The following is a 13528-nucleotide window of genomic DNA, read 5'->3' as shown; positions in this document are numbered from 1 at the left end:
TTTTTTAAAAAAAAAAAAATCTTTTTACTTCTCTTCTTTAAAATAACAAGTTAGTTTATTTAAACCTCTTAACTTCTATTTTTTAAAATTTTATTTATTTTTTCTTTAATTTTATTTTTTTAATCATTTTTTTTTCATCAATTATTTTGATCTTTTATAATTTTTATTTTTATCTATATTTTTATACTTTTAAATTTTGACAAATTATTATTCCTAAAATTTACTATTAAAAAAAATTAAAAATTACAAGAGATTGAATTCTCTATCCTTCAATATCATCTATCCTTGTATCTCACTCATCGTCCGAGTTCATTGTCAATGGCCTCCGGTCGTCGTCTCAATCAAAACTATATGTTAGGGGAAGATGAATGCAGGGGGTCGTCATCGGCGTGATCGGCGTCGAAATCCAATCGAATCTGAGCAGATTTTCCTCCGCTGTCGATCTGAGTTCATGTTTAGATTCGGTCGAATTCTGACGTCGATCACACCGATGATGACTCCCCTAGGTTCACATTTCCCTAGGATATAGTTATAATTGGGACGACGGTAGAAGGTCATCGACTGTGGCCTGAAGACGACCAATTGGACACGAGAACAGAAAAAATTGAGGACAGAAGATCCGACTCTATTTGCTTCTCCCTCTGCCTACTAGTACTCGTCTTTTCAAGTGACCTTTATACCTCTCATTTTTGAAAATTTTTTTAAACAATTTTATTTATGATTTTTTTCATCAAATTTATATATATATATATATATATATATATATATATATATATATATATATATTTATTTTAGATTTAATAATTTTTGTTTTTATTTTGATTTAATTTTAAATTTTATATTATTTTTATTAATTTCCTATATATATATATATAATCTACTATTAAAAATACAAATATATAATAAAAAATATTAAACAAATAAAACTGATAAAAAAAATCTTTTATTTATTTTTTGTTTTTTTAGCGCTAACTAAAAAATAAAACTGATAAAAAAAAAGGTATAAGAATAAATTTTAAGTGGGGTCAGGAGGGGAAAAGTGTCAGCGAGTGGAAAAAGGAAGTGTATCACTGAGATCTACCGGCAATTATTATTCAGCACAATTAAAGTGTCCCTACATTATCTCCCCAAAAGTGCACCTCGATTGTATGCGTTGTTCTGCCGCGAGCCGGAACGCCTTCTAGCGGGTTTATTGTGATGCGAATTTAGTTTAAATTTTCAGATTTCGTCATTGAAAAATAGCAGCAAGCAACCGGACAAAGAACAACAAGAGAGAACTGTTTTCTTTTGCGCCTTAAATTGTTGTTTTATAATTTGATTCGATCGCATTCGATTGGCGATCATCTCCACGACAAAAACAAAGCGTCAAATTGTACTAGTGAAGTTTACAAACTTTCCTCTTTTTTGTCGTGTTCTCTCCCGATACGAGAACGACTCCTGGTCTCTCTCCATCCACGCCCCCGCCCACGCAAGGATTCGGCATCGGCCGTTGGGAGAAAGATAAGAAAAAAAAAATAATAGATTAAGCCCCAAAAGCGGCGCTCTCGCTCTGTGTTTGATGGCGATTGGATGAACTCACGAACAGCTGTATCCAATTACCAAAAATCTTCTCCCTTTCGCTCCGCCTTATGTCTTGTTTAGTCTGTATCTTCCATTAATGTCACTATAACCTTCCTCCTCATTCCTACCTTCCTGTTCTCGCTGTCTCTTTGGCCCCTCCCTGTCTCCTCGTCTTCCTCCTTTTTTTGGTTCTCAGCTGTGGCGGTTCTGGCGATTCACCCATTGGAAGAGTGGACAGTTTAGGGAGTTTTTTGAGGGTGAGGAAAGTGCCACTTTTTTTAAGCACTGTACCACACCGGTGCTTGATCGTTTTTAAAAGGTGCGCCTTCTTTGTTCGTGTTTCTGCTTCAGTGGAGTGTGTTCTTGCTTGTCTCTTCTTTTGGAAGCACGAGGGCTTTAAGGTTGCGACTTGGAAGTGCTCAGTTCGGCTGGTGATAGGAGACGACATTTTCCCCCCTTTTCAAATGCAGCCTTGACTCTCCAAATGCTTGCTTTTCAGCTTCGATTTCGGAGCTGTTGTTTCAGCTTTGAAGCTCATCATAAAGCTTTCTGACGATCATATTCTTGACTTGGTGAGAGCTTCGAGTTCCTGAACGGTGTTGGAGGAAGCGAAATGCAAAGTGGTCCACTCCTAAAGAAAGAAAGGTATGCATCTCCATTACTGGCATTACAAAACAAAAAACTCTACCTTCCGATAGTTTTGTGCAGCTTAATCAATCTAAACTTTGGCATTTTTTTGCAGCTCGTGACCACCGGATAAAGTGTGAGCGATGAACTTCATCAGGCAATAATTTTGACACCATGGATCCACAAATTTTCTACAGATTGTCGATTGGGTCCCTGGGACTACGATTACCAGCGGAGACGTTGAAGGATAGGCCAGGTGCAGTTCATGCATATTCTAACTGTCTGTGTGATATTCGCCTTGGGGATCATCCCATTCAAAGAACAAGAGTACCCTTTGTCTCATCCCCTCAAGACAGTCCTGATGCTAACAGCAATCTTATTGTATTCTATCTCGAGGAATCTGATGTCAAAACACTGACCCCAAAAGCGTGCCTTCAGGTTGTTGTGTACATGGGTAAGCAGGGCTCACACTGTGGTCTCACAAGTAGAAGGCAGATAATTGGGCGTCTCAGACTAGAAATAGGACTTGAACGGGGTTTGGAGAAACCAGCCCTGCTTCATAATGGTTGGGTCGGTGTGGGGAAGAACAAAGGTGAGAGATTGAGACATGGACCAGAGCTTCACTTGAAGGTGAGGATGGATCCTGATCCCAGATATGTTTTAAAATTCGAAGACGAGACTACCTTGAGCCCGCAAATTGTTCAGCAACAGGGTACTGTCAAGCAGCCTATATTTAGCTGCAAGTTTGTTAAAGATCGAAGGTAAGCTTCACTTTTTTTCTCCTTTTTGAGTTCCTTTTGGTTTAGAATAACATCGACAACAAGAAGCTAGTCTGCTTGTTACACTAGATCTACGCCACTGGACATGGCAAACACAAGCGATGAGGACCATGGCGGCGCCGAAAAGAGGGAGAGAAAAGGCTGGAAGGTAATGATCCATGACCTCTCCGGCTCAGCTGTAGCTGCTGCTTTCATGGCGACTCCATTTGTTCCGTCATCAGGCTGTGACCGAGTCGATCGTTCCAACCCGGGTGCTTGGCTCATACTCCACCCCAGTCCAGCCAGCTCCGCTGAGAGTTGGCACCTGTGGGGGCGCCTCGAGGCATGGAGAGAGGCTGGTCCAAGAGACACAATTTGCCTTCGGCTCCACATTCTTTCAGAAGGCCAGGAGACTGGCATCCTCGTTTCGGATGTAGCGATAAGCAGTGATAAGGGAGGAGAGTTCTTCATCGACATGGACCGGCGTGTGCCAGTCAATAGTTCTCCTGCGGGAAGGCTGGAGGGCAGCACACAGGGGCTTTGTTCAGCATCTTTAGAAGCTATCACCGGTGGTTTCGTGATGAACTGCAAGGTGCAGGGGGAAGATAAGTGTAGCAAGCCATTGGTTCACCTGGCAGCGCGACACATTGCCTGTGTGCAGGATGCAGCTATCTTCATCGCACTCGCAGCTGCTGTCGATCTTAGCATCAGGGCGTGCAGGCCATTCGGGAGGAAGGCGAACAAGGGCCTTTGCCATGCCTTGTATTCCTAGTAATACAAAGGTCTGTTCTAATATTTTACCCCGGAGTAAATCATGTTGCGTACATTTCCTTGCATGGTGACATTATGCGTTTCATCGACATCGATGTTTGGTTAACTTTGCAGGGCAGCTTCTCTGAGGTTCTGATGGGGATGGCGATCGAGTCGTTGTGTGTTTTCCCCTTATCGTTACATTGCTTTGATTTGCATGTCTGTGTCTTAATGCTATGATGTTTTGCAATGAATATCAGGCGTTGTAAAGGAGTGTTTGAATCATGCCCTTTCAGAAAACTAAAAAGGAAAAGAAGGGAGAAACAAGAATTTGCAGCAATACTTCGCTTCAATTCATTAGAAAGCTAAAAAGCACATTAACAATTGTACAAGAAAGTTTGTCCACAATAAAAACAGTGGGTCGACCCCCTATCAAATCCTAATGTACAAATACAAATCGATGTGTTTCCATGATGACACAATGAAGTTGGGTACAGCACCAATGACACGAAGTTCATTGCTATTACCAAATTCAAGAGTCAACATAAGTGAACAAAGAATACTGAAAATAAAAAAGGAAGAAAACTTCAGAATCTTTCTTCAAAATAGATTGGTTTGTCTGCTGAGGCGAACTGGCATGCCAAAGTTCTGGTAGATCCTGATGTTTCCACTCAGGCCAGCGGTGACGACGATTAAGCCCCATGCATTTGAAGGATCGCTGCTGCTTGTCCTGGTACCGCCACCACCGTTGTACCATCCCCATGAGGAGAAAGAAGACAAATTTCTGGGCTCTGACATCGACGAGGGCACTGGACCACACCTCATAGAATCAGAACCTGAAGCAAACGAGTCACTCCCAATGTCTCCACCTGAATAAGACAACTTCCTGACCTCCTCCGATTGTGCCTGCTCTATCAAACTCTTCTTTGGAAGAGGTGGAAGAGGTGGATAATGACTCCTGTCATTGTGGAAGATGTCATCGAGTGAGGTCGTAGATCGCTGGGAGTCAGTATATCTGAGGGATTCCTGCTGATTGAATCTCTGTGAAAATGGGGGGAAAGACGGGGGGAAACAGTTGCTTCCGGCATTTGGCCATGGAATTGCGACAGATACATCCTTGCAGTAGAAGTACTCGTGCGACCGAGTGGTAGTCCAAGCTTTTTTTCTACCCCCAGAACTTACAACTTGCCCTGTCTCTCTCTTCCATAAATAAACATGAGAATCCTCACTTGCGCATATTATATACTTCCCATCTGAGGTATATGATGCAGATATTTGGCTACTAGTATTCCTGAAACCTGAAATGACAATTGCAAGCAACAGAGAATAATTAAGTTGCTGTTATCATGACTGACAAATATTTATCTTTGACTGAACACTAAAGATCTAATATTTTTCCTATATTGTCACAAGAGAAGAAAGCATGCATGGGAAGATAGGATCAATCAATTTTGCCTTCCAAAGTTGTCAAAAAAAAAAAAGGCTGATAATGACATATATCACTTGACAATGGTCAGTTCCTTTTTTTCCCTGAGAAATTAGTATCTCATAAAGATTCAAAACAATCGACATTAGTACACAATCAACAATTCCACATACAGTAATGGTTAATGTGAGCTGGGTCATTAAATAACAGTTGTTCTTAAGGGAATAAAAAATAGATGGAAAGCAAGGAATATATATATATATATTTCATAGTCATCAAATGGAATAGATGCTTGATTCCCCTTTTTTGTTTGTTTTGTAGGAATCGTGTAAGTAACAGATAAAGAATAATCTCTATAAGACCAGATCGAATATCTTTACAGCTAAAAAGTTTCATTTTTATATTAAAGAAGAAGAACAAATCTGAAAGATCAGAAGAATAACTATTGGAATAACTAAGCTAGTCTATTCTTCAAACCAAACAAATCAAGATTCATCAGGAATGAAATAGTTTCTTATGAAGCAGATATCAATAAGTGTTGCATCCATGATTATCTTCAGTTTGACAAATATGTTATTTCTTCTAGCGTCATTAATAGGCCTTCTAAACCTGTGCTACTTCACTACCACATAGAAAAATAAGATTAATTTTAAACTATCATCAACATGGGATAGAGCATTCAAACCCTATTAAGTGAATGTGCCAATGATGAGTAAAAATACCCTCCAATAATCGAATGACAGGTGCCATTGTTTTATTAATGTGGTTGTACCACGCATGTTAACTCCCATTTTAGTAAGATTTGCCTTAGGTCCCTAAATATTTTGTGCCATACATAGTATTTGAAAGATTCATGGCCAAACCCTAAGCTTAGAATTAACAATGTTGGGACTAGGGCCACTGTCCCACTAGCCTCATTAACCTAACACCTCTAATACTCTCTTAAGCTATTAATATCTATATCCAGCTTATTATATGAACTATAAATATAGAATAAGACATGATTAAAGTGAAACAAAAATATAATATGCAATGCAGGTGAACCTAAACTTAGTGAGTTGATAAAGAACGTGGCTGATAATCCTATCGAGCTTAGATCATTTGAAACAATGATGCCTTTGACCCCAAATCAATATATCAATAAAGAGAGAATAGAGAGAAAGCATGGAATGAAACAAAACTGAGAAATCTCAAATTTTCAAGTGGTTTTCCATGAAATGGTATACACAATGACACATAATAGATTGAGGGAAAAAGAAAAATTAATGAAAATGCCTATTGTATGTCATTACCTATTCATCATAAAATGAAATATAAAATTAATGTCATATTTCTTAATATAAAATTGATAAATAACATAAATGGATTATCACTAATAATAAAATCATATTTTGAATATACATTACTCTAAGCATGAGAATATTAATATATTTTTAATAAAGGTGTTATTATTAATATTTAATAAGGTATACTCCATGTCTCTAACTACATTCGAAGTTAAAGGATAGTTAGGATTGTTGTTGGTTGAGATATTATTATATTCTTGCAATCCATAATAAGCTTTTTTGATCAACAGTGAACGAGAGATAATTAAAAAATCAAGTCTAATGAGTGATGGCAAGGTTGAAATAATGGTTTTTGATCATGTGATGAATCTCAAGCTGTGGCAAGGTTTTGTAATCTAAGCAATGTAGACTCTCTGTTACTTGTGTGAGTTCTCCAAAAATCACACACAGATTAAAGGGAAGGTTACATGGTCAAGTTTAGAGTCATCTTAATTGGACCAAATTCTACCAAAATTTTAGCTATTTTCAATCACAATTTGACCAAATTTCAATGAATTTCATCAATTTTATAATATAAAATAACCAATTTATGTGATTTTTTTTTATATTTTTTCTGAACTAATCGACAATCATTCTGAGATGTCCAATTTTGGTAAAATATCAAATCGACCATTGCTGATGACAATTCAACTTTGGCACTCTTTCAGTATCAATCGATTTCAGCAATTATGGATAGTTCTTGTGAATAATAAGTGAAAATCATGTCGGTTCTTATACTGACAGCTTGGATATAATCAGGATGTAGGGCAAATTACAAATATAGACAAATTATGTCACCCAAAAGATTCAGCCTATTTTTTTACCTCTAAATTTGTGAATCATTTTTAGGCCATTGAATACTCGAACCCGTGAGTCAGCTGAGGTAATCAACACTTCAGATGGATCACCTGGAGCAAACTGTTTGAATGTAACATAGTCATATAACATATAGATGCACAAAGTAACATAAAAGATGACTTTGATTCCTAATTATAAGCAATAGATCCATACAACAATAAAAGCTACTATATACTTTCATTTCTACTAAAAATTAATCTGATGTGAATTTGTGTGAAAGAAGTGTTGTGCTACCTAGGAATCAAATAACATCAAGAAGGTACCTGGAATCCAGTAATCTTTTTTGCGTGTGTCGCCTTCTTTTTCCGTATGCCTATCTGACTTTCTTGAGAAAGCTTACAATCTGTGATGGCAGAGAAAGAGGAAAAATGTCATCTTTAACATTTGTATTCATATCATCTAAACAGTAACAAGAGAAAATAGACAGGAAAGGCCAAATTGTATCGACATCATGCTCTCCATAACATGGTTGCCACCATGTTATTGTTTAGAACCATCAGAAATTACAAAGCAGACCTTTTGTTATTGAGTTTCAATCAACTAAAATCAATATGACGTTGGCAGGGCTGACAAATAAGATTGAGTTTTAGCTAACTCCGAATTAGGATTAAGAATCTCTATATTTTCCTACTCGATAACAAGAGGCCACCAAAAGATGAAATTTCAATTTGTAAGGATGGATAAATTTTCTGATTTGTGATATCCAGATTCCGCCCAATCTGTTACTACTTTAGAACTTCTGCTTGGTAAGGGAATTTCATTCATTTTCTGTTATCATGGGATGTTCAAGGTCCTGAATACCTTAATCTAAAGTTTCAGGGGTATTCCATGAATCATAAGCCCATATTTCAGGTAATTGACCTACCAAACAACATATCTGAATTACTGACGTAGTAAGAGGACCATTAATGGTTGTGTTTGATCTTTGTCTGAAAGAAATTCCTTCAAAACATGCTAAATGCATAATTTTAAATGTAAGAATCATTGGCAATGTATCAATCAGGATTTGACAGTGTTCTACAACATGTAAATTGCTGATAGGCCAGGAAAATTGACAAATTACTTGGATCACCCATTAAAGATTCAACTGTAACAACATCAAAATCAAGTTATGTATACCAACCAATTATTTTAGATGGTTACACAATCTTGTCACTCTATTGAGCACTATATAAAGCTAAATTGTGAAATCACTATAAATAATATTAAGCAAAGTTTGATTTGGCATTTTACCTGCTCAGAAATTTCTACTTTAATAAATTTAACTTATTTACAATTTTTTCATTGGTTTGAACATGCCTTTATTGTGGGAATTACATAATTTATTCAAACTTACTATCATTCAAAATCTATTTATTGCAATGCAACTTAAATAACTTATATCACAACTCTTTCACCAAGTCTAATCAAATTAAAGGTTGAGTTATACTTTCTATCTCTATCTATCTTTTCTTTCAGATCCTCGAGTGATTTCTTCTTCCTTCAGCTATTGCATGTTAATGGTAATCACAACTTTAGGGAGAAGTCCACTCAAGAGATAAGTTCTTAGATCTCTCCATTTTTATTTTTCTTCTTTCTCTTTATTCATGTGATGATTTGAGGTCAAATACAGACACAGTTGGCTGTGTTGATCAGAGATCAAAGGAACTGCCTATGCGCAACATCAACAATTTCTATAGTTTTGCTGATCGCAAGTCAAATGGATTATTGCTGCAAGCTCCATTAACTACAAAAGTAAATAATGTAATACAATATTTCCCTTTCAATAATTTCTTTAGGTTACAATGACTAACTGCAACTGTACCAAGTTTTGTTCCTGGGTTCTAAGTAGAGGTAGAAACAAGCCTAAAGCAGGCTTTTGCTGTGAGCAATTTAGTTTATTTAGATAAAAAAAAAAATAACACACGATGACTATGGAGTATGGACTAGCCTGTTATCAACCATAGGCCTGTCACGAAGTCTATTGCTACTTAACAATTAGATAAGTGAAGGAAATAGAGCACATGAAATTCCTTGTTTAACTATTTTACTTAAATGGAGATTTTAATTTGTAATTCCGAGAAGTGAACTAACGATGCAATTGTGAGATTAAAAAACTTGTTCATACCAAAGGTCTTGTAGCGCCGGCAGCTACCTTTATGAGAGCCAACTAAAGCAGCCTTTCAAAGATCAATTACAACCAATTACTAGATGAAGAAAGCTTTTCATATATGGTATAGTAGTAATATTATAAATGTAAAGAGTAAAACAACTATACAGGTATGCAAAAATCATTTGGCTGCACCTGACCATCTGGTGTATAACATGCAGCTGTAACCATCTCATGGAGATCACTCCAGTCAACAACATGATGCTCTGGTATGCTCCAGATCCGAACTTTTGAATCAAGGGAACCACTAATGAAGTACCTATCATCAATTGGGTTGAACTGGATGCATGTCACTAGCAATAGTTCATGAGTTAGGGAAAACCTTCGCCACTGAAATTATTAACTTCAGAAAAGCTGTTATAGTAACTCAAATAGGAACTCCAATCATGACTATAATTATATTGATTGGAGTGAAATAGAGTAGTTCTAGACAAGTTTCCTCACCATAATCGTTGTGAGCAAACAACTTCAGACAAACTTTACTTTCCATGTTCCATAATCTGACCGTCTTATCCATTGAGGAGGATAACAAATGCTGCAAAAAAAAAAAAAATTTGTTGCAAATAATTTGTCACAATGAGACATCAACTCATAATGGTCTTCAATCAGTACATCATATTTCCCATGCTCAAGGTTTTGAAACCATGAAATAAAATAATCCTTCATTCTACAACTTAAAAATGGAACACTATAATGATCCAAAACAGGGGATCTGCATTCTGTAAGATTAGTTAAATAATATACATGAGCATTTTGTGGCTGTATCGCCTGAATCATAGGTCAGAGGAGAAACGACGTTTAGTTAGTATAATGGTGCTAACTGGAAAGAAATTTTCTTAATTTTGCCAGCTGACCTCATCAATAACTAGAGCTGAAATTTATTGATGAACGTCCATGGATATAGAAGTTTACCTGCGATTTAGACCACGAGAGATCCAAGACATCGTCCAAATGCCCTTCCAATGAGCAAATCGGCTCCTCTGAGAGTGAGAAAATAACCTCCGGCAATACAATGTAGTTAGGAAGCGACTTCTTGCACTTGAACATCTTGTTCCTCCTTGTCCGGTGGGATCCAAGGAGGGGGGAACGGTCGGGGGATTCATGCAGTGTAGATTTACGGAGGGAGCGAGCCTCTTGACGCCGCAAGGGCGTCGAGAGGATATCGGATTCTCTGACTTGCCACACTCGGACGACGCGGTCCTCCCCAGCGCTGGCCAAATATTTGCCATCACAGCTGAATTTGATGCTCCATATGGATCCCTCATGGGCACGAATCTCCTGGCTCATGTAGAGTCCGGTGAGTTCCTTGTAGGATTTGCCGTGTTGATGCACTTTCATCAGCTCCGAGGAGCCGTCGCCCGTTGACTTCCTCGTCATTTTATATCCAATATCACCCTTCTCCTCCTTCTCGGTACTACGCCCGGTGACAGAGTTCGCGACGTGCTTGATATTCTTGAGCCAGCTACCTTTCTTTCTGTAGCCCAATTTCGATCTCTTGGCGCTAACAGGAGAGTCGATGGCCTTTTCTTTGCTCAGCGGCTGTGCTCCGCCGTCCAAGCTGACACGGCGCATTAGCTCCTTCACGATCGGGGAGGTGCCAAGGAATTGCTCGAACTCCTCCATGCTGAGCTGCATCCCGGTCTGGAGATCATTGAACCCCCAATCTCCGTCCTTTTTGGACTCGCTGACTAGCAACTCCTTCCCCGTGTCAAGGTTCTTGATCCGGAAGACACCGCTCTCTTCCTGCTCCCCACCTCCTATTCCAGCGCCGTCGGCGGCTCCGGAACCATTTCGCACTCGGCGGTCGCAAAAAGTGGGCGGGGAGGAGGCAGATCGCTGCATGGTAGAGGGTTTCGAGGGACGCCGCGGCGCCGTCAGTTCCGCATCGGATCGGCATCTGGAGACGACGGCCTGCCGGTGCGGCGGCGACGCGGAAGAGACCACCATGGGACCCGAATCGCAGGCGCCGTTGGCTTCGGGGACCTTTCGGCAGCGGATCCGCAGGGAGGAATGGAGATCCTTACCGCTGGCGAAGCCCATTCCCTGGAGGAGCCTCCGCCGGCGTTCTTCGATCGAGGTGGGCTCGTCCATCCAAATTCCGTAGTCGTATCCGCTGCTGCCGCACTCTTCCTTCTGGCATTCCTGGAGAAACTCCTCGCGGGAGAAGGTGACGCCGCGGAGGTGGCAGGGCGGAGCGATGGCGGAGGCAAAGGAGGTGCGAGCATCGTCTTCGTCCTCATCATCGTCAGAATCCGTAGGTAGATCGTAGAGGAAGGAGACGTTGGAAGGGACGCGATCGAAAGACTCAAAGAAGGAATCATCATCTTCTTCTCCTACTTCGTCGCCATCTACCCCCTCCTCCTCCTCCTCCTGCTCTGCCTCCTCGCGCTGGTGATGACGTTGCGGAGCGGCAGGGGCTGGAGATCCATTTGTTGCTGTCCTCGGCGGTTGTTTCCTGGTGGATTCGGTGGCCGTGGTCATGGTGATGGAGGAGTAGGTCGTCCCAGGCGGAGGGACAACAGCAGAGAGGCTTGCGGAGGATGAGGGCCATCGTGGAATATGGTGGAAGGGAAAGAGAAGATGAGGACGACGTGAGGAGTGGTGGAGGGGCGCGAGGGGACTTCGGAGACGGCTTTGTTCTTTGAAATAGTCTTCCCTTTCTTTTGCTCCTCTTCTTCACTTTCAACCTCCTTTCTTTTCCTCGCGTATTCATCACGGTAATAATAATAATAATAATAAGTTACAAATATTAATTAATATCCAGCGTGAATGCCTGAAGCACCGGCGGGGAGTCGGCTTCTAGCACCGCCGCCACGTTGTCTGGCAGATGAGCGTAGATCACCCAGTCCTCGTCTCCTCCTGCGCTCTCCATCAACCCCACGTAGCCCACGCGCCGCTTCCGGCGGAGGGGAAGTGGCACGATCCGAACACCGGCTTCACCCACCCGAACTCTGCCGCCGCCTGTAAATATAAATTAAATCGATTTTAACATGTTTAGGATCATTAATAACGTATTCATATCGAAAAGTTGAAACGAAATTAAATATAATAGCGTATCTCCACGATTCATACTAAACGGTGTTTCATTTCGGAATTTTTTGTGCTTCTAAACCTTATCACATGGTGTATATTTTCTTAGAGAAAATAGGCTTAGGGACTTCCGAAAATGAATGTGAACTCATATCATCTGAGTTGGAGGAAAAGAAATCATCATATCCCATGATTTATAGAAAGCATAGTCCACAACATGAATCACAAAGTGGAGATCAAGGGCCATCCACAACATGGATCACAAAGTGGAGATCATGAACCACACTCAACTTTATGAAAAATGGACAACATTCTCCCACTTGGTCATGTATCAATCACTTACCACAACAAGAAACAAAATATAAGAATCATGGCAATGAGTCCCCCAAAAATAAGAGTATTATCTTCCATGTATTTGTATATTGTGTCTTATACACTTCCTATGAATTAAGGAATAAACCCTATGTTTATTCGAGGTCCAAAACAATAATGATATTTCTCAAAATGAGTATACAAATATATGTACAAAAACTAAATGACAAAATATCAAAATGAATAAGAGTTTCATTGAAAATATTAAAATGTACATATAATAAAAACTTACATTATGGAACCAAGTCTCATTCGTACTACATGATCGATCCTTAAAATTCTTTAATGACATGCCTTTAGTTAAAGGATTAGTTATCATCAATTCAGTGCTAACGTGCTCAATAATCACTTTCTTCTCTTGAACACGTTCTCTTATGCTAAGTATTTAATGTCGATGTACTTACTTCGACTTCCACTCTTGTTGTTCTTAGCCATAAATACAACAGTTAAATTTTCACAGTACAATCTCAATAGCCTAGAAATAGAATCAACAATTATAAACCTAGATATGAAACTCTTCAACCATACACCATATGCGGTAGCTTCAAAACAAGATACGAACTCGACCTCCATAGTGGAGGTAGCAATTAGAGTTTATTTTACACTCCTCCGTGATACAGTTCCATCAACAAGCATGAAAATATAATCAGATGTTGATTTACGTGAGTCAACA

At 39.4% G+C, this 13528-nt stretch overlaps 2 protein-coding genes across 4 annotated transcripts; one reads left to right on the top strand and one right to left on the bottom strand.

Moving 5' to 3' along the window:
• The first annotated feature begins 1561 nt into the window (after positions 1 to 1561).
• LOC122014258 lies at positions 1562 to 3965 on the top strand. The gene is made up of 4 exons (XM_042570432.1): positions 1562 to 2205; positions 2303 to 2948; positions 3036 to 3727; positions 3831 to 3965. The coding sequence occupies exons 2-3, from the start codon at positions 2362 to 2364 to the stop codon at positions 3715 to 3717; spliced, it is 1269 nt and encodes a 422-aa protein (XP_042426366.1). The 5' UTR covers positions 1562 to 2205; positions 2303 to 2361; the 3' UTR covers positions 3718 to 3727; positions 3831 to 3965.
• A 60-nt stretch (positions 3966 to 4025) lies between these two features.
• On the bottom strand, positions 4026 to 12644 carry LOC122014257 (WD repeat-containing protein 44-like). 3 transcript variants are annotated; one of them, XM_042570429.1, is made up of 8 exons: positions 12526 to 12643; positions 10366 to 12414; positions 9898 to 9988; positions 9589 to 9746; positions 9412 to 9463; positions 7568 to 7647; positions 7271 to 7364; positions 4026 to 4993 (listed from the first exon to the last, which is right to left on the bottom strand). In XM_042570429.1, exons 2-8 carry the CDS (start codon positions 11932 to 11934, stop codon positions 4296 to 4298), a joined length of 2742 nt encoding a protein of 913 aa, XP_042426363.1. In that variant the 5' UTR covers positions 11935 to 12414; positions 12526 to 12643; the 3' UTR covers positions 4026 to 4295. The 3 variants fall into 3 exon arrangements, with proteins under 3 accessions (XP_042426363.1, XP_042426365.1, XP_042426362.1); XM_042570431.1 differs by having other exon boundaries at positions 12566 to 12639; XM_042570428.1 differs by having other exon boundaries at positions 10366 to 12644.
• Between the last annotated feature and the right edge of the window lie 884 nt (positions 12645 to 13528).

Source organism: Zingiber officinale, chromosome 8B (assembly GCF_018446385.1).
Source record: "Zingiber officinale cultivar Zhangliang chromosome 8B, Zo_v1.1, whole genome shotgun sequence".
Classification (NCBI taxonomy): Eukaryota; Viridiplantae; Streptophyta; class Magnoliopsida; order Zingiberales; family Zingiberaceae; genus Zingiber; species Zingiber officinale.
This window is presented reverse-complemented; position numbering and strand designations above follow the sequence as displayed.